The 26,608-nt window shown below is 41.2% G+C and overlaps 1 protein-coding gene across 1 annotated transcript in view; it reads right to left on the bottom strand.

Annotated features, from left to right (window-relative positions):
- Positions 1–2,550: 2,550 nt before the first annotated feature.
- The window catches only part of lrp5 (low density lipoprotein receptor-related protein 5), a 104,184-nt gene continuing 80,126 nt past the window's right edge, over positions 2,551–26,608 (bottom strand). Inside the window, exons 14-29 of the mRNA XM_030425773.1 lie at positions 25,461–25,596; positions 24,975–25,219; positions 23,880–24,064; positions 21,309–21,457; positions 20,951–21,128; positions 19,570–19,766; positions 17,529–17,734; positions 17,130–17,320; positions 13,563–13,772; positions 13,339–13,464; positions 11,857–12,093; positions 8,354–8,464; positions 8,013–8,252; positions 7,779–7,921; positions 7,591–7,688; positions 2,551–6,141 (exon numbers count right to left, since the gene is read on the bottom strand). Coding sequence (XP_030281633.1) covers positions 5,817–6,141; positions 7,591–7,688; positions 7,779–7,921; positions 8,013–8,252; positions 8,354–8,464; positions 11,857–12,093; positions 13,339–13,464; positions 13,563–13,772; positions 17,130–17,320; positions 17,529–17,734; positions 19,570–19,766; positions 20,951–21,128; positions 21,309–21,457; positions 23,880–24,064; positions 24,975–25,219; positions 25,461–25,596 — 2,977 coding nt within the window. The 3' untranslated portion in view covers positions 2,551–5,816. The remainder of the gene's footprint in view (positions 6,142–7,590; positions 7,689–7,778; positions 7,922–8,012; positions 8,253–8,353; positions 8,465–11,856; positions 12,094–13,338; positions 13,465–13,562; positions 13,773–17,129; positions 17,321–17,528; positions 17,735–19,569; positions 19,767–20,950; positions 21,129–21,308; positions 21,458–23,879; positions 24,065–24,974; positions 25,220–25,460; positions 25,597–26,608) is intronic.

Genomic DNA, 26,608 nt, shown 5'->3' with positions numbered 1-26,608 from the left:
TGCAATCTCTTGCGGTGTTTGAACTTGTTTGTTTTCACACTTAGAATCATCACATGCAAACAGCAGTGTGAAAGAGCCGTTTTTAAACAGCCTCTCCGCATCTAAAACTTTTACACAGAGGCGGATGCGGAGAATTGGCGCAGGATCCCCGCATGCAAACGGCAGTGTGAAAGAGGCTTGCGTGAAAGTTTCAGATCCGCAGAGGGGGGAAATTTCGCTCCAGCGCTGATCCGCCTCTGGAGGTAGTATCAGGGCCGTATTATTGGTGAGCCCTCCCAGTGTGAACAGATAATCCGGAGGCTCGGAGCGGGGGTGTGTCGGTCTGACAGTCTGATAACTACACAGGTCCTTCACTCAACTAAATAAAGAGCAACAAAGCAACGTTACAGGACCGAACAAAAGTAACGTAGTAACTGTAACTGTCTTTGGCAACTTATATGAGGAAAACAAATACCACAGCTGTACGTAGAGAAGCGCCTGTCCTCCTGTCTGTCCTACCAACTTTTCCTCTCATTTCTGCTCAAACAACAGCGTCTGTCACCGGCAAAAAACTTTACCTCCCCGAGTGTCTGTGACGAAAATAAATCACCGCGACCGTCAGCTCTCCTGACCGAGACTTCAGGGAACTTTCCCCCAGAAAACAGCCTCCGTCCCCGCGAGTGAGGGAGTCAGACAGCGTCCTGTTTACTGATGGTGATTATGTATAATTATGTAATTTAACGCAAAAAACGTAACTCCGTCACTTTCCAGGATGTTTGGTGGGTCAGGATCTCAATCACTACACATTATAACAGCATCTATATGATTATAAACTGTCTGCGGGTTTAGATTAACAGGGGAACACCTGGCAAACACCAACGTCATCAACATGACGTGTACCGTCACGCCTCTTTAGGAGCCGCAGCGCCGGCTTTCTGTGTGAATTACACAGGTGAAGGCGGAGATGCTTCGCTCTGTGTGAATCACCATCGGCGGAGAATTGGCGAACCACCGCTCCGGAGATAATGCAGAGAGAGGCTGTTTAAAAACGGCTATTGCAAACAGTTAAGCCATGTGTACACACACGCCACACGCGACTCTGACTTGTTGTTGCTCTCAATCAATCTCGAAATGGAAAAACAGCTGGAACCAGGAGCAAAAACATCTAGCTAGCTAGTAAATGTGAATATATTAAAAAGTCCTATATTTATATAAATTCTGTAATTGTGAAAATCGGTAAATTCTAATCAAGAATCCAAGAGTAATTAGTATTGGCTTTAGTATACCAAATTGTGTTGGAAAATATGACAGAAATATGACACACTGCCTTACAGCCTACAGATCAAGTTCATTGATATGTGCAATGTATGCATGTATAAACGTCAATATGTACAGCGGCTTAGATTTAACATATATTTGATGATATGTAGACCACATGTTTATTTAAAAAATAGTATCTAAACAACAAAATAAAACATATAGTGTCAGACTTTTTCTGATGTTAACTGTTCCATCTGATGGCATGTGGAAAGAAACGGCCTTGTTGTTTTAGCGTATGCTGTTAGCACCTATCAGAGGAAATTAGTTGGGGTTGTGTCAAGGATGTTTTTAGATGTGGAAAGTCAAAAGGCTCATAATTTGTCTCCATGTATTTGACTCACTCTGTACTTCTTCAGAGTGATTGATATTGGGTGATTAACTTGTGTTAATCAATATCTTGGGAGTTGGGTAATGATCTAATGACCAGTTGCATGGGTAAAAAATTAAAAATTAAAATGTTTTTTTCTAGGTACTTCAGATTATTTAATGGACGTGAAGCAAAATACCAACAATAGGTCACTCATAGAGGGTCAAAATGTAATACATTTATTCAATTTAATCCTAGTTATGATATAACAATCAATACGATTTTATAACAACTATTATAATATTCTTGATTCATTTTTGGTCAACATCTTGGTCCTCTGCATGCCCAGTAAATCTATGTAGGGTGTTTGGCCCCACATTGAGTTACAGTTTGCCACGACTGCTGGAGCAGCTGAGGCTGCACAGGTTCTTCCTAATGTCCTAGACATTATTGTCAGTCAATGTATCACAGACATCAAAGATAGAAAGTCACTTTTGTCTCTTCACTTCACTCCTTATGACAGCTTGTCGTGAGACAAAACCACAGTATTGGTGACTTCTCTACTTCTGTAACATTTAGCAGGAAAAGGACAGATGAGCTCCACTAAGGTTTAGACATGCCATTTCTGGTATTGTGCATGTTGGTATACAGCCTTTGTTTACCATTATTAATGTTATAAGTTCCACCTTTATTTTCTTGCAAAGACTAGTCAAATGTCTACTGTGATCAGGCTTTTTCAGGACTTTTGTTAAAGCTGTTACTTAGCATGGATTGGTAGTCAAAATACTAGTTACTTACACTAGATCTCACTTTACTCTGATTACATATCATTTTATGACTACTTCTGCTAGATCTCAGTTAAGTATTACACTGCTCTGACCAGGAAACAAGAAAACCTCAGAATTCACAGACCCTTCTACTCAGCTAACACAGACACAGCACAATTCCTTAAAATAGAACCTTTATTATATAAAAATGCTTTTGATATAAAAAAAAAAAAGTCACAAGTGTAAATAACACAAAGCATTTTTAGCTGAGACAACAAATACAGGGTTTCAAAGGATCTGCATGGAAACAGTGGTTTGAGGCAGGGCTCACAGCCCCTCACCAAAATGACTTGTGTTACTCAGAGTTCCCACTGACACATATAGACGCTGCTTCAGGTGTTATCAGGAAATCAAATTCCAACCAGTAACCAGAGATCAGCTGCAATATCATGTGACAGGAAATGGATTCATCAGGCAACAGCAACAAGCTCACTGCAAGTTACAAAAGTTCCCCACTTCAAAAGTGCTGGTATACTTCCCTATTAAGAGACTGTGATGTTCTCCACCGCTGATGAACATCTTCTAGGCACAATTGCCATTACTGATTGTTCTGAAAGAGACACGCTCATTTATTCTTGAGGACTGAACACACTTTCAACAAGAAATATGTTACCTGTTATCTGTTTTACCAGAACATTCTCCTTGTTTGAGGACAATGTTTATTTTACAGGGTAATAATAAGATTTTCTTTTTTAGCAAGTGCATAAAATGTCTTTCACCTTTTGCTGCTATGTCATGTGATCAAATATTTATCTTTTTTTCTTTATAAGGTCAAAAACTCAAAGTACAACAGTACCAACAGTAGAGAATTAGTGGGGTTTTATCCAAGCAGACCTCTGAGGTGGTAAAAATACCAAGGAAAACATGCTGCACTGCTTCACATATTAAAAAACAACCTGTAGGCTGTAATGTTTACTGCACCCTATGATCCAAAAGGTTTGGACTGAACAAACATTCTAATTGTTTTAATATTCTAAATAGCTGAAGGGGGATCATTTCAAACTAAAACAAGGTGTTGTTCGATAAAAGCAAAGGTCATCCACTCATTAAAATTTTGGTGCCTCTCATCGAGTAGGTTAGGAGAGACCTGTATCTGAAGAACAAAGGTGAGGTTCACCATGGAGGTGAGCAACTCTACACCTTAAGGTCTCAAGATACTTTGAAGCAAGTGTTTGACACACTGGCCAACAGTGTCTTAAACATAATGTCAAGCTCACCCTACAGAGTGATTGCTGTGTAAAGGTGTGGAAGTAAAACCCTGAGTTCAAAAAGTTGAGATGCTCTGTAAAATGTAAATAAAACAGAATGTGATAATTTTCAAACAAACTGTGCTTTTTGACAACACATTCACAAAGTGATCCTGAGCCAATGCTGGGCAGGAATACTTGTTTGTTCGACAAAGTGTTGAAACTCAGCCCATCCTTGCTTTTGATTGACTAAACCTTTTGAGGATGCCCCTTTCATACCCAACCATGATACTATCACCTGTTAACAATTAACCTGTTTACCTATGGAATGACCCAAACAGGTGTTTCTGGAGCATTCTGCAACTTTCAGACCAGTTGATGAGGTAAAATAAAATGTCTTTGTTCTGTTTTCATTTGCTATATATCATTTCAAGGATGAGCAAATAATTACATTGTGGTTTATTTCTACTTTTACAATTCCACAGCTATTTTGGAATCAGGGTTGTTGTTGGAGTCAACACTTTAAAACCACACGAAAGACATAGTTCTTGGAGACAGATCAGGCAAGATTCATCTCAAGCATACTATGAACCTCAGTTGATTTCTGGAGCAGCTCTGAATAAACTGTATCAGCAGGAACTCTTCAACCCTTCACGTTGATTTCACTTTACTCCACAACAACACTCCTTTAAACCAAACATGGCGGCCAACATAAAAACATACATAATGATCTACACACAAACAGAAATACGAATAACAAAAGTCGCTATAAGAATAATTTGTTGTTAACTGTATAATAGCTTCATGATCTACTGTCAGTATGAAAGTGGTAATTTGGGGCTTTCTGTGTAGTGTCATAGTAAATGTTATAGTATATGTACACAATAGCAGCAAACATACTTTTGGTAAACGGGACGATTAGGGTATATGTGATGGAAGAGGTTCAGATTCACAATGAAAAGAATTCACTTCTCACAACTCATTAATTGACTTCATTAGATATACTATATGTACACAAATTTTACATGTTGGTATTCATTTGGTATGTTGATGTGACATAGAGATTCCATAGGATAAAGAAAGGACACAGGGCAGGTTTGTCTTTGTCTCTGTGTTGACTGGGGAAAGCTTGGCCACTCTGAAGGCCCTTTGTTCAGCTACAAAGAATTCTCAGTGTGAAATGTAAGGGAAACAATCTCAGAACAATGTACAACAGATTTCACACTTTGATCTTGGCCCTATTGTATCCATCCATCAGCTCATTCATTCATCCATAATTCTACAAATTCATTCAGTCATCGTCCATACATTTTCTAATTTCTAACATCAAGCGAAACATTCACATATTCTCATGAACATAGCTGTGTAATCATTCATCCCTCCATATATTCACTCATTCATACATCCACTCACTCGACTTTGCTTTGTGTGGAGCGGTGGATCAGCCAACGTGAATAAAATAGTAAAATAATTTCTTCTCTGATTTATTTTTGTTCATATTATTTTAACACTATGTACAGTCCTGCCACTGGTCTGGATGCTGTGAGGAAGGAGAAGACGAATGGTCTCAGCCAAGTGGCGTTCCATGTCTTTCATCTTAATAAAGGATTTGTGGCACTGGATATTGGTTTTCACAAAACACCAATGCCAACTGGTAACTCTCTCAGCGAGCACATGCTGAAGGATTTAGGACAGGGCAGGTGCAGCATGCGAGGGAGATAACAGGCTTATATTTGGAAAAATGGAATTCTCAAAATGTTGTGATTAAGAAGTTGCCCAGTAAAGGAAGTTGTCTTCATTTAATGGAATGACAATTCAAGAGGGAGCTGCTGGCTGTATTCGTCTCCCTTTCGTGCCCAGCAACAAGGCAGGCAGGGCCTCTAAACTTCAACCCGGCACAAGTGAGTAAATGTTAGAGCAGGACATTTGGAAGACAGACATAGAACTGATCAGGTGATGCTCACCCTGAGAGCTCCAGGATGACTGGAATGATAAAATGTTCATTGTGGGATGTAGGGACATAAGTAATGCACTTGAGGCTGACCAGCTGATTTAAAGCAGCATGTGTAAACTGGTCAGGGCTGGAAGTTGGCACATGAGTTCTTTCCCTGTTAACGTTGGCCAGACATGGCCAGTTCATGTAGCAAGTGGACTTCATCCACTCCTTCCTCACAGGGCTCCTGGGCTGTTGGAGGGTCACGAAGAGTCGGTGCAGGGCGAGGGAGGAGGGGGGCACAGGTGGAAGTAGGAGCGCTCAGTTGAAGGGGACGGAGGGCAGCTCTCCTCAGCTGACAGGTACTGGGAGCGGGGGGTAGGGGGTGGAGGATAGGGATCCGAGTCTGAGTTAAGGTCCATGTAGTACTTGTTGTGTTTGCCATGGCTGCCATGGCCCGCGGCCTTCCAGCGGCCCGTTGATGATGCCAGGCCAGCCGGCGGATGGTGAGGGGTGTAGTCACTGTCACAGACATCAGTGCTGCAGGGAGTAGTGGGTGGTGCGGCACCTCGGACTGGATGGTATGGTCTGATGTGGAGGAGACGGAGTTAGTTCAGATCAGGGTTCAGGTATTTCAATACATTTAGTTTTGAACTCTGTCCTATCATCACTAATGACAAGCTGTAGAATCAAACTGAGATCCTCCTCAACAGCAGTGAGTCCTCTGTAAACCACACACTAAAAAGAAAAAACTGGGTATTACTTTACATACTACTATATATTACTATATATACTCCGTTGTTGTTCAGTAATGTGTCTTTTCTGTATCTTTGTACTTCAATCTTATTTCTTATCATTAGCTTAGTCCTGTTGTTTTGGCTGCACTTTTACCAATGACCAAGAAGATAACTAGGGAGAAGAGGTGGAATTTCACTTTTTTGTTTTATTGAATCTAATACTTCAAATATAGCTATGTTAAATAGAAGCTATTCCATACTGAATCTGAGTGTCTGAGTGTCTCATGTCACCTTTACAGTCCATTTACACTATTTCTGCCCATGCTTGTTTGCATCACATATAGTTTCCAGGTGAATTCCTAGTTTTCATGACAGCAGAAGATAACTGCTTAACATGCTTTTTTCTCATTTTGCTTTCCCTAAACAATACCAACTAAATAATACTTCTGATCTTGAAAAGTACCCAATGCATTGTCTAAATAAATAAGTCACATGTATTAGTGTCCACAAACCTACCCCCTTTAAATAAATAATCTTAATCCACAACATCACACAGCTTCATATATTCTCAGTGTTTTCCACACGGTACGCCACAATATCAACCTTGGCAGCCACATATTGATATTGAAATATTTCTATTTTTGGAGCTGGGCGTCTCGTTCTCACTCTAGACAGCACACCTGTCAGTGAATAGCATGATGTTATATACTCCAATACAGTGGACGGTGGTGTGGTTTTTAGTCTGCCGCTAAAACCAACAAAGAAGAGGAGGAGGACTATTTAAAGCAGTTGGCTTGACCGTAACTTCCTCTACAAAGAATACAGCTGGCCTCATTGTCGAGGTCAAGCCCTCACAAAGAGCTGCAGTTTTTGTTGTGGCCAACTCGAGTAATTACATTATCATGTGATGCGCTCGGGACTTTTTCCCACAGGCTGACATTATGAAAGACGCATCTGTAAAACGGTAATAAAAGGCTCACAACCCCCACGAAATGACTTGTTTTACTGTCAGAATTTGGGCAATTCTGAGAGTCTAGAAGACCCCGTGCGATTACATTTTACCCCAATTCATGTTAGCTCAGCGCTAAATTGGAAGTTAGCTGACTCAGTCGACGGGAGTCTCGAGTGTGCATGCTCAATGGTACCCCAGCTGGACAGCCACCTGATGGAGTAATAAAAGCAACAAAGCCCAATGGTACACTAACAATGGATCCAAGCCTTGGTGCAGCTGCTTGGTTGTGAGATGAACATGGTGCATCTTTGTGAGTCCGTGTTTCTAGACTATTTGAGTGTGTACTACCTGTATGATCTGGTGGTGGATGGACTGTTGGATGAGTAGAAGACCTCTGTGTTGTAGAGAGAGCGATCAGTAGCCGGGGACGGAGGAGGGTTCAGGATCTACAAACAGAAAAGATCTTTGTTATCTGACTGCGGAGAGGGTACAGCAGGACTGTGTGTGTGTGTGTGTGTGTGTGTGTGTGTGTGGACCTGAGGGTAGAAGGCTCCCTTGGTAGATGATGAGCTGCTGGATGAGGCTCCAGTCACATGGTTCCTGTCATATAGAGGAGCCCCACTGCTGCTGCTGCCCATCAGGCTGACTGAGCTCATCATGGACTTTCCACAGGAAATACCTGTGAACAGAAATTCACATTTTACAATTCCTGTTACATATCAGTCATTTCATTTAAGTATACACCAATGCTGCTGTGTGTTTGGTCTCACCTTGGAAGGTACCATGCTGCGAGCTGCTTGGGGCTATAAAATTGAGGGGCACATGGGGTGTACCACTGATATACTCATGAGGAAAAGTCCCACTTGGGCCCTTGTAGCGTCGACACACCACACGCTGGCAGACAAAATAAGCTCCCCCAATCACAAAGACAAGCAGGATGATGGCAATGACTGGGCCAATGGTGTTAGGCCCAGTATTAGGGATGCCACTGGAGGGAGGAGACACATACTCTAAAAAGGAAAAAAAAAGAACAAGGCACAGTCAGTGACAAGTAAAACAAGAAATTAACTAGAGACCATACATGTGCACAAGAGTATTTCAATGTTTTTACCGCAGGCAAGCTCATCTGATCCATCTGGACAGTCAGAGTAACTGTCACACTGTTGCTTCTTGGTGATACACTGGTTGTCACCACAGCGGAACTGGTTAGGAGGACAGATGGCTGGAGGAGTGCAAGAAACATCCCTGTCAGTTTTGAAATTATGATAAGGGTTTTGATGGCAACATGTTAGAGAAACATCCATTTTTGTATTAAAAATTGCTTTGTACATTTTTGCCAACATTTTTCATAGTAGTGAAACTGGTTCTCTGAGAATTGAAGTCAATGGGGCCAGCTCTGAAGAAGAGTCAATCCACATAAGAGCCCATGTTAAAATGCTCAGCTTTACAGAAGCACCTCAGCTAATTTCAGTCACTGAACTTGATTGCTTGGCCATGTTTGTGGTGTTGGTTGATTAGACTAAAAGGGACATACAGTGTGGAGAGACAGGCGGCCATGTTTTGGATTAATGAGCGACTCTGTTAGCATTAAAAGGCAGACAGCCGGTGAGCTCAAGAGGAGACAGTGGCAGAAAAAGCACAGACCTTCAGGACTCCAGAGAACACCGGGAGTTGAGGAGAGCACAGAGCTTGTTTTTTAAACTTTTAGGATAAAAAAATTCATTTATCTTCACCCTCACTTAATGTAATGAGCCACGGAGGTGACAAAATACACTGGATTGTACAGTAATGCTCTAAATGGACTGCTCAATGGAGGGGAAATGTACCTAACGTTACTTTAGCTACTTATCTAATGATTTACAGCAAAGAGATGTGGAGAGGAGAAGACACTGTAGGATAAAAGAAAGAACAGAGTATCTGATGAGCAGTGTTGGGAATAACAGCGTTACAATAAACGCCGTTACTAACGGCGTTACTTTTTTTCAGCAACGGGTAATCCAACTAATTACTATTTCCATCGTTACAACGCCGTTACCGTTGCAGACTATTAAATGTGGCGCGTTACAAACTGAAGCTGATCATTGAAGCTCATTGAGAACAGGAGCCGGTCCGCCATGCAGAAAGACATTTTCTAAATACATGGATGCTGAGTATGCTAAAGTTAATGGGGTTATAATTATATAATTATAATCAAAAGTAACGCAATAGTTACTTTTCCTGGTAACTAGTTACTTTTATAGTGGAGTAATTCTGTTACTAACTCAGTTACTTTTTGGAAGAAGTAACTAGTAACTATAACTAATTACTTTTTTAAAGTAACGTGTCCAACACTGCTGATGAGTGTGTCAGTTGTTGCTCACTGTCTTGCAGACAGGTGGGCTTGTTCAACTAACTAGGCTTGCTTCAGCTCCACCTCTTTTTTGCTCATTTTGGATTACCTGGGAGTTTGGCAGATTCAGGCACTGCTAACATGACAATGGGCACTACCACCCACTTTGAGCTTCATTCTGGCTCTTTAGAAAATCGGTGGGTGACTATACAATGGCTCTGTCCACTATTTTAAACAATCAATGTATTCATCACATACAATCATAGTAGTGAAACTGGCTCTCTGTACGGCCCCTAAGGACCAACTCCAGTCAAAGGCACTGACGGGAGAATTAATGGAAGAGTTGGTGGCAGAAACTGTAGAACCTAGAGGAAACCCATGCATACATGGGGAAAACATGCAAAGTCCAAACAGAAAGACCCCATCCCAAAGGGGATTAGAACCCAAGACCCTTTTTGCTGTACAGTAATAGTGCTACACACTGTGCCACAGAGTATGAATTAAATTATTAAAATAATAGTTTCCAAAAATGTATAAAAATTAAGCCAACAAGGGAGCCACATGTTTATTATGCTTATAAAAACATAGGAAATTATGAGGGAATAGATACTGCAATTGGTAGCTCCTTCACATTTCACTACTTTTTAGTTTCTCAACTGCTCTGACAGAAATGTAATCATCAGCATTGGAGAAGACAGCAAAGATTTTAGTTTAAACGCACCATAGTTTGAGATGATCACTGCCCATAGCTTCTTTGAACCATCCAGCCTGATTAGCCCAAGGCCCCAAAAAGGAGGAAGGGAGAAATCCAGAAAAGAGTTGTGCTAATCCATCTTGGATTTAAGGCTGTTCATGGCTCTGCTAGACCAACTCTTTACAGAGACCAGTCTCTACAACATCTCAGATCAAGCTGTTGCACTCTATGTGTGGACCTGACAGAGGGCAGGACTACAGTGGGATGAGGAGAGGCCGACTCTGTGTTAAAGTCATTGATGCTTGGTGCTCACACACAGTCAAAATTGACGGACAGTGTTTACCCAATGTCAAACCTTTAATGTGAGGATGCGGTCCATACTATCATCCACCTCTAGTTGCTGCTGTTTACATTTACCCTGACACAAAATCTAAATATGCTCTACATGTTCATGTGTACATCTATATAAATAACTGTATCTATAAATAATCTGTTCTATTTGTGCAGATTGAGGTGAACAAACCTTAGTTTTGTCCCGCAACCCTGCGTTGTATAATGAAAAATAAATCATTTGAGGAACCTGATGGATAAGAACCCTTACACAGTGAATTATTCTACACATACTTATGTTAAAACAGGAGAAAAATGCTGGCATGATGTCCATATGACTGTCTACAGGTTGTTTTCAGGTCGCTTTTTGCTGACAACCGTGCGTGTGTTGTGGTGTAAATAGGCGAGACTCCGAATCTCTGGATCTCACAACACAGCAGCCAAGCTTGACAAACATGTGAGAGACACGTCTCAGGCATCCAGTGTAAACGGTTTCACCTGTTTACATGGGCGCTGAAATGAAAAGCAAAAGGTAACACCCCGCAGCAGCACCGCACACACATCCAGTGTGTCTAGCCTGTAAGAAAACACCGAGAGGCTGTCAGGAGAGGCAGTGGCTACATACTGTTGTAATGTAAACTGCAGGTGAGCATTCTGTAGACTCCTTTAGATTTTTTATTTGATGTGTGGGCTTACAGGCTGGAGAATGTGGTGCTGACAGTTCATGTTCGGAGGATATCCTACTCTCGGTATGGTAGCATATATTATGTTATCATGAAATATATTGAGTAAATGTTTGACCTGATATGGTGCATGTCAACAGAACTAAAAATAATGTATCACGTTATATTCTTCAGAGAATCGCTGAGATATTTGATCATAATATTTCTGGAGCCTTTTTGCTGGTGGAGCATTTTTCTCAATTTGCCCAATTGATTAAATATGTCTTTATACATTCACATCATCTAATTTAATTCTGTGGTAAGAAAGTGTGGTGGTGCGTCACAGATAAAACTATGTACAGAAAACAGACTATTACCACATGTAATATTAGATCAGCGGTGAAAGCTTTGGTCGAGACAGTCTATTGTATTACAGTATTTCAAGGAACACTTGACTGCTTTTAAACCTTATTTCTATCTGTTAGACCTACAAGTTACTAAGCGGATAGTGTAGCTGCTAGATGCTCCACATAGGACAAACTAATATTTACTGCTTCACTGTGTTCAAGGCTGTAGTACGTAAGCTAGTTTAAACCTACTCTCACAGTCCTGCTCATCAGAGTGATCAGCACAGTCGGGTTCGCCATTGCAGCGCCTTTGGGCATCAATGCAGCCTCCTTTATCACACTGGAACTGGAAGGCTGAGCAGACAGGGCAGTTCTCCTCATCACTGCTGTCATCACACTCAGGGAAGCCATCACAGCGCCAGGCCATAGGAATACAGTCTATCTCTCCTGTGGAGCAGGTGAACTGTTCTGTGGAGCACGTGGGAGGCTCTGAGAGAGAAAGAAGATGCAACATACAGTATGTTCACAGTGTGGAGGAGGAGAGGAAGAGAAGAAAAGGGAGGGAGAGGGATGAGCAGTGAAAAATATAACATTCACTGCTGATTAAAGACATGAACAGAGATCATAGCCGTCGTGAGCAGACTGAAATCCACCGCGAAAAAGTTTCCTCCTGCGGTGTTACCAAAGGCAGCATATTTCTTCTCTGCCGCTTGTATTATTTCAACATGTAGTTATAAAACAAGAATATATCAACACATCGCTTCTGAAAGTTTAAACAGTTTCAATAGTAATTTTAGCATTATCAATACACTTGACATATAGCCACTGATAAATTCACTTAAATACTATTGTGGTGACCCATCAGAACAGAAAGTACAAGCTAATAAAATGTTATGCATTCAATGTTGTTTACATTTTTCCCTGCGGTAATGCACAATGGAATCGCATATTGGTTATTTTTTAAGGTATTTCAGTTATGAATTCCAATATCTTTACAAACAAGAAAGGTCAGAGCAGACTCCATTTGCTGAGGAGGCTCAGGTCCTTTGGAGTGCAGGGTGCAATGCTGAGGACTTTCTATGACTCTTTGGTGGCATTAGCCATTTTCTATGGAGTAGTCTGCTGGAGCAGCAGCATCTCAGCAGTAGGAAGGAGGAGACTTGATACATTTATCAAGAAGGCCAGCTTGACTCAGTGCAGGTGGTGGGAGAGAGCAGGATGATGGATAAGCTGTCATCTCTGCTGGTGAAGGAGTCCCACCTGCTGCAGGTCACTATCTCAGCACTGGGCAGCTCCTTCAGTGGCAGACTGATACACCAAGTGTGTGAAGGAGAGGTATCACAGGTCCTTCCTTCCTGCTGCTGTCAGACTGTTATTAGTAAATAACAATACACTGCCACACTGTTCATAATTACATGTTCATATTGTACAATATTATGTTGCATATGTATACACGAGTCTATTCTATTTCTTACCTCTTTATTATATTGTTTATTTTTTACTGGTATTGTTTTTTGTAATATAACTGTCCGTTGGTTGCTGTGGCAAAGAAATGTCCTTGTTTGTGGGACAATGAAGGAATCCTGATTCTGATTCTGAGCTTGACAACACTAGTCGCAGCAAAGGTGGGGGTCAGTTCATATCTGAAAATGAATGTGTCTCACCCCACTACATACATTTGTATGTAGTGTGACTTTCTGTCTGACTGTCCTATTGATTTAGTTTGTTGTTCACCTCCACAGTGCAGCAGGTCCTGCAGTAACACCAGGTGCATGGGGCAGGAGCATCGGGGTGTGCCGTCACCCTTAGCAATGCAGATGTGTGAACAGCCCCCGTTGTCACGGGAACAAGGGTGGGATGCTGGAGAAAGGAAACAGGCTTTACTAAAAAGGCACACACAAACAGCTACCTCCTGCTGCTAAACTACATATGTAAATGTCAGTAACAGAGGTCCATACCAAACTCCTGTGGTTCCATCTCTTCCACAGCATGGATGGAGGTCAGGTATGATATCCGTCCCTGTATACGCGTTCGTCCATCTCCGGTCAGTTTGTCTACCCTCTCTATCATCTGTTGCTGCCGGTCAATCCAGTACAGATAATCTCCAAGAACTGTCAGCCCCATTGGCTGAAGAATGTTGGAATCCTGGAGGACGATGCGATTGGCTCCTGAGGGAGATTTAGTGGTGTCATAAACAATGTTTTTAAATGTGTTCAAGTAGGAAACCCCCATGTCATATAGCCTGTATACAAGCTGTTTTATCATGAAGGCATTTCAAAGTTGGCATATCTTATTCTTATTCTTTCTTATTTCTTTAACATTATACCAACCATTTAATTAACGTTAGGTTGGAAACCCAATTTACCAAATGCCACAGACTCAAGAAAATGACACCTTGAGATAACCCAAAATTAGTAACTTGACTGGCAGGTTTTTGTTGCTAGACCCTAGCATAGCAACACAGTACATGACATAAGCACAGCGGAAATGTCAGACAGTTCAGACAACCTTGTTTGAACATATATCTTTAGATGATACATTTAAAGATCAGACATAAGGAGGTTTGCAGATTTCACAAATCTCTTCACTACGCGACAACCAGAATTTGATTTGCAATCTAATCACGAATGTCAAAATGCCTTCACACAGAGACTAACGTTAAGAGAGACAGCAGTAAGAAACAAGATAAACACTCACAAGGTAACAAACACACAAACACATTAAAGAAACTCTGAAGACTGAATTTCTTCACTCTGCTTCTGCTTAGAGTCTTGTACAATGATGGAACCCCCGGAGCTAACAGTGCAGCAGAGAGGCTGCTCTCACTGTTGTTAATAACATACAATTCTATCGATATCCTGACCAATTATGGATTTTACAAACTGAGACCAATAACATTGTTAAAAGTTTGAAAAAAGGGAAATGAGTAATATGTTATATTCAAGAATAATAATGTGTCATATTGTGGATAAATATCCCATACATTTCCTTTTTTTTAACGAATGTCAATGATCAAGATAAAAACAACTAATCAGAACATTTTACATTTTGAAAATAAACTTATAATAGAGACAAAAAGCCTAATTTTAAAACCACACATAAACAGATAACTTCTTCTGTGGCATGTACTGTACCAGTGATACATAGAAGTTTCTCTTGTCTAATATCTCGGTGACTGTCACAGTTTCCTGACTACCTGTCGTTTCATGGAATGTATAGCTTTAAAAAGATGTTTTTTAGCATTTAGATTCATGTCAAACATTCACTACTTATTCCTGTCACAGTGCTGCTCTGATGACACATCATTAACAGCTGAACTCTAATATTCTTGAATTGTTCCGGGTCCTATAATACCACTGCCAAATGTGTGGACTGATTTTCAACAGCAGGGCTTGAAGCTCACTGGTGTAAAGTACACCTTATAGGTCCACCATGTTGGATTTAGTGGCATCTAGTGGCGAGGTTGCAGATTGCAACCAGCTCTGTACACCTAGCCCCACCCTCTACAACAGTTATTGCCAAAAAGGCAAAAGGCTCTCTCTTGTTCCAGTGTTTGGTTTGTCTATTCTGGGATACTGTAGAAAATGGGCAGCGCAACATTATGGACTCCATGGAAAAGGACCAAGCCCCCAGTAATCTCACCAGCCTTTGAAGCCAATGCGATATAGTGGCCAAACCAGGTAATTACATCATCACATGATGCACTGGGGCCCAAAAACACAAGCTTTGAAGCTTAGCAAGAAGTGGCTTTAAAAAGCTGGTCACACTTTTTTGAGCACCACAACCACTGCAGAACAACCTGTACCTAATACTTTGGATTTTGTGGTGGCCTTTTCTGTGGCTTCCCTGTGCTTGCGTGTTTGCAGGGGTTTCCTGATTGGCTTAGAGCTGCTGAGTCTTTCACACACCTGCATGTGGCTCAGCATAAGATGAGCAGCTGTCATATGAAAATGGGCCTCTGCCTCTGACAGCCTCCAGATTTCCCTTAACAGATCTATGTGGAGGACTCACTCCCTCTGTACATATAAAAGACTCATTCTAAGGTAAAAAAAACCCAAACAAACAAACACAGTGGCTCTTTCAGCTGATATATGAAAACACGATTATGAATATTATATTACATTTCTGCCAATAGTTCCCCGTCATTCACACACACTGGACCTGTATGACTTCATTTATCTGCAGCGTGGGTCAATAATTTGTCAAAAAGAAACAACTGATACGCAGTGGTCGTGCCATTTGACTAAATGCAGCCAGTGTTCTTCTTATGCTTCTTTTCTGACAAGATGATTATTTGTTGGAGCAGTAATCTGTTTGGATTGTTATGTTGTGGCTGTGGTTCGATGAGCCAACGTAAATTAAAGCAGGGCGAGCAAGACAGCAAATAGCTTTGTGTTAACATGAACTGTGTCTGAAATATCATTTTTAACCCATACACTGTCAGCAGTTAAAAAAGCAACAGGCATCCATTTACACTTATCACACTTAGAAGCTGTAGCTGATCTGCTTGCGGATATAAAAAATAGCTGTTTGATTCAAACAACCTTGCCAAGAAAGTAACTGTCTCAATTCAACAAATAGTATTATCTGTGTGTGGAATGACTTCTATGTCAAATGTCTGTTTGTAGTCATGTTTTCAATGTATCTGAATGTGGATATAATAAACATAAGGGGTCTAACTACAAGGGCAGAAAAGGAATGAGAATGTACATTCAGCTTGCTTTAAGACTAGTATTTCAGAGCAAGACTAAGTACCTTTTCAGGTTTCTATTTCCAAGATCAATCTTATTATAACCAAAATGTCTTTCTCTGTAGAAATTGTTTCTGTAATGTTTCTGCAATTACGCCCTCAGCCTATCAGTCGCAAAAACGAGTTGTATCGGTGGACGTAACTATGACCATCAGATTTGCTTCTAATGACTGTGTAGCAGCCACTGCAGGTATGTCCTGGCTGCCAGCTGTGGGGATCTGTTGAACCTTTGGTACTGTTTTGGTACATGCCAAACATGTAACAATAGGGCCCCGGTCTAAAACACTTGAATTCACCATTAATAAATGTCCATGTGTTGAGGAGGAGGGACTCTCCCCAGTTTCTCAAATTGAATCCAATACATTTGCATCAGTTTCAATGTTGTAGAGGGTGAATTCTGTTTCTGCTTAACAGCGTCTCAGTGCACAACCAGGTAAATATGAGAGATGGCGACCAAGATATTTCAATGATAGTCCTAGCACTAGCACTTATTAAGATGTTGATATAAATATTGTGTATTACAATATGGCCTTAAAATACTGCAATGTTTTAAGGCAATATTGCCCTGCCCTTGTTTAAAGTGTTAAAGAATTATAACTACAGTCGGTCCTTGTTGGATAACGGTGGTGACATAGGTATTTAAATTGCCATCAGACAGTAGTAAAGTAAGATGCAACACACTGATGCTTTTCTGGATTCATTTAATCAACACGTGCATAAATATGATATCTAAGTCAATTCTTCATTTGAGTTATCTCTGTTTATGGTAACTCACCTGTCAGATCACTGCTCTCAATGCGTTTGAGGTCGGCGTCGACCCAGAACAGTTTCCCCAGTTTATTGTCCAGAGCCAGGGCTACTGGCCTGATGAGACCGGTAGTGAACAGAGACTCTCGCTCTGTCCCATCCAGACTGGCTCCTTCGATCTTGGCTGAGCGCTCCTGCACTGTGGTGAAATACATGTACCTACAGAGTGGGCAAAAACACATTTGGGACATTGTGATTGCTCAATGTGTCATTGGGTTACCATAGTAAGTTCACAGTTATACAGTTCTAATCAGTTATCGGCTATCATTCTATTCCTTCCATACATAAAGTATAACATACAGTATCTCGATGCAACCACGCATTTATTTTGTAACATCAACACACTAATTCAAAAAAAGGATCTCACCCTTTCTCAGCATTGACCACAATGGCCCGTGGCTTGTCGGTGTCATCCTTCAAGACCACGCCCATAGTGTGTCCATCCATCCTCTGGACGTTGATGGTGTTGGTAGTCTCACAGGTCCAGTAAATGTGGCGACTGTAGGGGTCCAGGCTCAGGTCATGAAGCTGGTTGTCCACTGGCTGGACACTGCTGCTGACTATCATTGAGGGCTGGAGGCAAACATAGCAAGGTCATCAGTGTTATTCAAAGTCATGTACAGCTAACAAACTGCTCTTTGTCTCACTACAACAGTAGATGTATCAATCTGCATCAAGTTACAGTGATCATCTCAGTATGAAGCTGCGCGGAGTTAGGATAATCGTTGTGGTTATTAATAGGGTGTTACACACTTGGTCCCTTTAAGCCCTCAAACAAGCGCAGAGCAATTAGTCAGCATTTTTGTGCAAGTGTGATCACTCCAAAAGAACTCTGACACCACTTCCTAAGGATGTCTGAATACTGTTAAGTTCAAGTCAACTCTGCGGTTCATTAACCTCTACACTGTGGACACAAAGCACTCCAGGGTTTCTTTGACATTGTATTTGAGTACTCTCGGCTTACTGTAGACAACACTGGGATGCTAAACATACACAGAACCATGGTTGCTTAAATGCACAGAAAAAAGATTACCTCCAATTTCTGTTCATGTGAAAGCGAAAGACTATGACTCGCTAAGGGATTCTGATCCTTGGCTGCTGAACCCTCTGCCCGCTGTATCACAATCATCTGTCCCATCAACAACTCTGTCTGACTGCATATGAAGAAATACACTGAAATTTAACTGAGGAGGAGGAGCCGTGCTGCTTGTCCTTGTCTCTGTGTGTGCTGATCTCAGTCCATGGATCAGGCGGGACAGGTCATAAAAAGTATAATCCTGATCAACAACTGGTGAGATGAGAGAGTGAAGTACATCCTTAATGAGGAAAATATTAATGACATTACCTGCATCGATCCTCCAGCAGCAGAAACAAAATGGTTATCCCTCCATTAACATGCACATGTGTGCACGAAGAACAGCTGATAAACTTCACCTCTGACTCGTTCCCTTAGGAGAGTTTGCTTAATGTGCCACGATATTTGTTACAGTTCATTACTGTGTTCATGGAAATGTTTAAAATAACTGAAAGCAGCCTCTCAGATCATAAAAGTGGATTGTATGAACGGTGTGAACCCGCCAGTGTAGGCACATCTAATGCTTCAGGGAGACTGCAGGAAACAAATTGAGCTTTTGACTTTAGACCAGCTTTTTGTTGGTCTATGGTGCTGTTGCTTTCTGCTGCCTCAAGATAGCAATCTGCCATCCACCTTAAAGTAGAGTGTGGCCTGACTACACCTCACTTTAAGAATAATATGCCCAGGGGCACACAGGCGCAAGTACATTTGCTATTTCTACAACATGGGCTCTGGGCGTGAAATGACAACTGCGCTGGTCTGAAACTAGCAATGACACTTGCGCTGTGCGTCACTTTGCGCCAAGCATAAGATAGAGCCTTCAAAGTGTTGACCTAAAGTTGTGTCCTAATTTGGGGTTTCCTCCATCAAAGTATTTTACAACAAACACATCATTACAAGTTTCCAAGGCTGTCCCATTCTTTTTTTCCCCTTTTGTCTAAATTTGAAGACTTGTGCTGAATAATCCGTGCAGATGAATAATTTGTCTTGTCTTGTAATTTGTCTCCTCTCTGAGTGCAGCGCTGTTTGTGTTTTTCATTAAGAAAGGGATTTGTTCATCCATTTTTAAATAATATCCAGGCGATCCACATGATGACATTAGCTTTGGTCTCTGTGAGGTGAATCTCTAAAAAAGACTGTGTTTGGAGAGGAGAAACAGGATCAACCTATCGCCCATTAGTCCTCTGAAGGACAGTCATTTGTGGGCCGTGTCCTTGATAGTGAAAACTGAGTTCAAGAAGAAATATGTTGAAGATATTACAAGTCGGTGTCCACTACCAGCCATTAATATACATATAGTCCTCATACACAGTAATGTCAGCACAAGTTTTACCATGGCTCCATCGTCTCTGGCCCTGCGTATGTTCTGTCGTCCATCCAGCCAGTAAACCAGCCGGTCCAGCGGGTCGTAATTGACAGCCCGGACATTCCTCAGAACGTGGATGGGCAGAATGATGTCAGGACTCTGCTCTCCCAAAACCATCCTGCTGATACTGGCCTTCTGACTGAAGAGCAGAAAACTAGAGGGGGCTGCAAATAGAGAGGCAAAGAGGAGGGGATAATGGATGAGGGAATGGAATGAGTGTACACAGTGTTAGCCTTCCTTTTGCCAGAGGGTTTGCTCAATTCTTGTTGTGAAATATAAAGATAAACACACAGGGCCAAAAGCCAGAACATCAAACCTAAACACACACACACACCCACACACACACACACACACGCACACACACACACACACACACACACACACACACACCCACACACACACACACACACGCACACACACACACACACACACACACACACACACACACACACACACACACTGAGATTATTTCTTCTCTGTTCCATTAGTTTTTGAGTCCCAAATAAAAGCTGCATGGAAGCAGAAAGACAGGAAAACCCCCTTAACGTGGGGCTGAGCCTATCACTGTGCAAATACACAATCACTCAAGCACACAGACAGATTTCCATCCATCTCCCTGTTGATGTTTTGCAACTCAACTGTCGGCTGTTTTCAGTACTTCAATCAGTAAAGAAAATGAAAAAAATATTCCAAAGAAGTTCAACTACTTTACCCATTTCCATATATAAACCAGCTCAGTTCCCAGTGTTTATCAAAAGGAGACATGAGACATTTCCAAATCAATACATTTCCACTTATGTTTAAAATAATGGTACTAAAGCTATCTGTATCAATATGCTTTCACAGTTTTCAACCACAGGAGGAGGCTTCACTGAAGCAGCTGTACCATGATTTCTGAAATAGTGGCCTTTATTTTAAGCAAGTTTCTTTAAGGACAATTGCGTATTCATGATTTCCTCTGTTTATTGATCCTATTTATACATTTGACCTCGTTCATATGAGTCTTGTATTTCATAATATTTTAGTTGGATGTCACCCTGGTTTCTGATTTAGGAAGGAGGTACAATTCCCAACTTTAGCTGCATGTCGACTTGTCCTTGGGCAAGGTACTGATGGCCCTCCTGTCAGTGTGTCAGTGGATATGTGAATGGGCAAAGAAATATTGTGGGCCGCTGTGGCCAGGAGGCACTGTATCGCACCTGATGAGCAGGTCAGCACGGCATGTCAGCCTCTGCCATCAGTGTATGAATGTGCATGTGAGTGTGACAAATGCTGTAGTGTGTTTTAAGTGGTCAGAAGACTTTATATACTGGTGTTTGTCTAAAAATCCCAGTACCCCTTTACTTACAGCTACAGTTTTGTCCATCACTGTTCAAAGTGTAGTGGGAGGCACAGCGACATTGGGCACCAGCAGGTGTGGCGAGGCAGAGGTGGGCACAGTTGCCGTTGTTATGTGAGCAATCGTTGGTACCCTCCTGACGGGAGGAATGGAACACCAAGATGTCCAACATCAGCTCCAGCTGGCCCTGAGGACACAGTGATGTATCAGTGGTAGAGTTTAGTGAATAGCGAATATATTGATGGTAATAACTTTAAAACTCCCCAACAAATTTTTATGAAAAAATGAAGAGCATGACCAGTAAAATGGAACATTTTGGTTACTAAATTAGATGATATTTGAGCATTAAAAAAAAATGGTTCCGTACCTGCAGCACCACAGTGCGGTTTAGTCCGCTGCGTTTGTCTGCCCGTTCAATGCTACGCAGGTTAAAATCTGTCCAGTAGATAAAATCCCGGTACTGAGTCAGACCGAAAGGATGAGGAAGGTCGTCCACTATGATCTCCCTCTGAAGACCTGCAGAAGATATAACAACATCAATACACCTGCATCACCTACAGCAATGACATCATCCAAGCATCAAGCAGAGCTTCCACCATCATTTTAGATTTGTATTCAAGTCAGTATAGATTAACTGTGTGTCAAAGTTGGATAAATAGGAATATCTGGTACAGTTTGAATATTAATGGTATTATATGTAGTGCAGAGACAGATTACATCTTTGGAGTTAGAAGAGTTAGTCAAATGACAACTGGACAAGAGGAAAGGCCATAAAGTCTCCAAAATCAATACATTTAGTTTAATAGATAATCAATCAATCAATACCTTTATTTGTCCCCAGTGGGGGCAAATATTATTCATTAGTGTTTCGTCTTTATTTGTTTGTTGGTCTGGCAAAGACCAACAAACAAATAAAGAGACTGAGGCTATAACTTGCACCTATTGATCGAGGGGAGTCAAAGAGAAAGTCTAGGGAGGTGACTAGTTTTGGTGTTCTTAAGATAGCTGTCCCTGAAGATAAAGTGAGACTTCCTATTTATATACATTTGGGTAGATATTTTCTTGACAATATTGCACAAAGTAAACAGCCAGCATTCAGTAGTTGAATAACAAGTCATTCAATGGGTTTGATAATACCGATATTGCAAACTACATCACTGATTCGATTGAGGGATTCCAACTTTGTATCACAATTGCAACTAAAACATCATCTGTCCTTAACACAAGGTCCACTTATGTCCAGAAAAAGTTTCTAATTGGACTTTTTTTATTCAACTACGTTACAAATATTCTTTCACTCTCAATGCAGCAAACTAATTAATAGCCAGGCTGATGTGCTGTCTACGTATGTAAATACACAGTGGACCTGCTAAGGAGGACGATGTTTGCCTTGCAATAAAAACTTTCAGATGGACGCTTCACAGGAGAACCCTCTTTAGTTATTAACAACTTCGTAACACCCCCGCCGCCCAAAAGGAGATACACTCCTTTTTCTCAGGTCAATCAAGGTCAAGCTCGAAGGAATCTACTCTCTACACATCAAAAGGAGCAGAGAACTGTTTTGTGACAAAGATGTGTTATAACTGAATGTATTTGCGATTGTAAATAAGGTAAGAACGGCTGACGTTCTGTGTCTCTTTTGATCGAATCAACAGATACACCCTCCAAGAGTAAAAGTGCTCTGGGCCTCCTCTTTGTTTATCTAGTCCTCCTGTCTCTGCATGGTTTACGACCCTGTTCTGTGTCTGTGACATTCCAATCTATGACGGTTTCTGCACTCTCTACATTTCCAACAAATTTTAAATAACTAATAAACCACAATCCCATCTTCTTACTTTTAACTAATTAGGAAACAGTAAAGGAAGTTCATAAAATTGATGTTCCCCACATTTCTCTATGACAAAGTTGAGCTAAGATAACATTTCTGTGTTTAATGTGTTTGATGTTGGGTGGAACCACAGCACCTCCTGACGGTGAGTCTCATGAGATTGGAGGAGACTTTCAGAAGATCTTTTTGTTTAGTACATTTGTGTTTCTTTCCTACGGAGCCCCAGACATGACATGGTCAAAAAAAATTTAATTGTGGCAACAATATAGCTATAACGTGCGCACGAAATACTAATTTGTGGCCACGAAGTAGGTATAATGTGCACACGAAATGCTGGATAACAAGATATTGACTAGAACAGAATAAGATAAGACACTCACCTTAAGGACATCACGTAGGCTACTGCAGTTTCTAGAGAAGGTGCACTTGATTTGCTTACCCAGCTGTCCAGGAATGATACTAATGTTGTTAATCAGTATTTTTTCGTGCGCACATTATACCTACTTTATGGCCACAAATTAGTATTTTGTGCGCGTGTTAAGCTATATTGTGGCCACAATATACATTTTTTTTGACCATGTCATGTCTGGGGCTCCGTATGATCCAGTAAATATCTCTGACATGTTTTTAACAAGTATTAAGCTAGAACTAGAAGAAATACACTACCAGTCAAAAGTTTTGACACACCTTCTCATTTAATGTTTTTTCTTCATTTTCATGACTAATTACATTGTAGATTCTCAATGAAGGTATCAAAACTATGAATGAACACATGGAATTGTGTAGTAAACAAAAAAGTGTAAAATATCTCTAAATATGTTTCATATTTTAGATTCCTTAAAGTAGCCACTCTTTGCTTTGTTGACAGCACTGCAAACCCTTGGCCTGCTCATAATGAGCTTCATGATGTAGTCACCTGAAATGGTTTTCACTTCACAGGTGTGCCTTGTCAGGGTTCATTTGTGGAATGTCTTGCCTTCTTAATGAATTCTAAAAGAATGTTTTAAATGTATCATTTCAGCGATTTTTACAAAGAAGTGTGATGTCCCTGTATTGCTAATGCATGGTAACTGCCTGCTTGACAGAGTGCTGGTGTGTTTGTGTCAGTACCTTGCATGTTGGTGCTTTCGATCATGCATGTGTCCAGATCAGTCCAGTAGAGTCGATGGTCTACATAGTCAATGGTTAGTCCGTTGGCCCGGCCCACTTTATCCACCAGGGTGGTGATGGTGCTGCCATCCATGTATGCTCTGGCTATGCGAGGTCGACCACCCCACTCTGTCCAATACATGTAGCTGCAGGAAAACACACTTTTTCAGACTGGGACACACATGTGCAATCTTTCCATCTCTGTATTTAACAGAGTTATTACAGAGTTACAGTGGTTTTAGTAATCTGTTATTTTCTGATAGAAGAGTTGTTTAATTGAATCATCTTTTCCAGAAGGGGGGACCTGTTTCTACTTTGCAACTTTTGTTTTATCAAGTTTTACAAAGGAGGACTACTCTGTTTTTATTGTCTTTTTTGGAGCACCTATGTGAGCATAGTATGTGATCATAAAATGACATAAGATGCCTTCAGGCAAATGTGTTGCCAGCCCTGGGCCATGACATCATAGAGACATAACCAGGTGAATGATATGTGTTTTGGAATTTGACACACTGGCATATGTACCTAATCAAGAACTTGCGTAAACACACACAGACTCACACAGAGGCAGATCAGAGTGTCTCGGGTGGTTTGGCTATGGACGAACAGTAATTATGTCAGCCATGTTAACAAACAGGTTTAATAGAATCATCCCGCTCTCAGATGGAGTTTATGGGGCAAAGGGGCGGGATGCTGGCTGTTGTACCTACATACCAACACAATGACATTACTAAGCTCTCACTACCTCAGACAGAGTTAAGAGACATGCTACATGAGGTCATTGGCATCAACTCATACCCTCGAGGGACATGGACCTCCAGCATAAAACAGGTGTCTGACAGTGAATCACTACCATGGGGCTGCTCCACACACTGCACTTATTAACTGTTGAGCTGCTTGCAGTCACAGATTTGTTATGCCAAACAGTCTCTCTCACACACTTCTCCATGCTGGACGTGTAACGTACACACAGTATTTAAAAAAAGTTATGAGGGAAGTCAATCAACAAGGCAGTAAAATGTGGCCTTTTTAAAATGGTGTAGGTCCCATTCCTACCCATTGGCAGGGTCCAGGGCCAGCGATCGTGGGTTGTCCAGTGAGCGTGGGTTGTCGAGGTCCTTGCAGACTAGAACCTGCCGGTACTGGCCATCCAGCCGGGCCACCTCGATGCGGTTAGTGCCTGTATCAGCCCAGTAGATGTTACGACCCATCCAGTCAACTGCCATGCCTTCTGGGTAGTCCAGTCCAAACTCTATGACATGTTCTACAGAGCTGCCATTCATATATGCTCTGCTGATTGTCTGAGACAAAGACAAATAAAATAAAAGAGAGTGAGGGAAAAGCAGAGAGAAACAATTCCCATTTAAATCAAGGGAAGTGTGAATTGGTTCTTTTGTAGTAGTAGTTTAATAGTTTAGTCAAAGTCATGAAATTACCAGAATCCCAAATAAGGAATAAATATACAGCTAAAATAAACAGCCCACAACATGTATTCTGACTGAATTACATCCCGTAGTTTATTTTTAAATAGTGTTAGCCCACCTTGGCCTGTATGTCTGTCCAGTATATTCTCCTTTCAGAGACATCAAAGTCCAGAGCAGAGGCCTCTTTGACTCCGGTCAGAGGAATGGCCACGTCATTGCTGTTGGTACCCAAAGAAATGCTCCTGATGTTGTCCCTAAGAAAAAGAGTGCATGAGACAACGTTTTTAAACTTAGCAGCTTCATTTTGGCAAATTCAATGCAAGTTTGGACCATATAAGAAAAGATCTGAGGCACATTAGGACCACACCAACACTCATTCATTCATCTTTCACATCCATTTAATTCTCCTCAGTCACACAAATGCAGGGCAGTAATCAACATTACTTCAACTCCAAGCCAAAGCCCAGGCTAAAGGAGTTTCAGAAAAAAAAAGGCCATCAAACCAAGTCAAGAGGAAGTCAATGAAAGAATTAAATAAAAAATGACACAGGGTGCATTCAGTATTATGGTATACAGTATATTCTACATTTTGTTGTTGTGCTCTTCATCTTGTTCTGCAGTATGCATTGCCTATGGCAGAAATAACGTCATCAGCATTGTAAAGGAGTGCAGGTGTTGGACTCATCAACAAAATCTTTCAAACATCCCGACCATTTGGACTGCCCCAGGGAGGAAGAGAGTTGGAATAAGCCTTAAACCAAGCTAATCCAGCTTGGTTTAAGCTGGGCGGGTGGACCATGTTTGGAGCCGACAGAGCACAGGACTACAGTTGGACAAGCAGAGGTGGACTGTCTGAATTTCCGCACCGAGCATCACTGTTATAAACATAAAGTGGATGGACAGCGTTGCTGACAAATTGTCATCACCGTCATTATGACGCTGTATACAGTTACCCCGACACATAATCAAAAGTACACTTGTATACTTTGCATACTTTTGTAAAAAAAAAGTATACAAGTTAATAACTGTACACATGTTCAACCCTGTGTTTTATAATCACTATGAAATCAGCTTCCATAAATGTAGTATTATTTGCCAAGGTTGTGATGAAAATAGTCTGAATGATTGTTGAGAAAGAAAATGAAAATTGATGAAAAAGAAGATGTTCTGTTGTTACATGACAAACAATTGAACTGACAGCTGACAGCAGCTGACTGCTATCAGAGCAGTATAATGACCCTGTGCAGGAAAGGCACAATGCTGTAA

This window comes from Sparus aurata, chromosome 8, assembly GCF_900880675.1.
Source record: "Sparus aurata chromosome 8, fSpaAur1.1, whole genome shotgun sequence".
Classification (NCBI taxonomy): Eukaryota; Metazoa; Chordata; class Actinopteri; order Spariformes; family Sparidae; genus Sparus; species Sparus aurata.
This window is presented reverse-complemented; position numbering and strand designations above follow the sequence as displayed.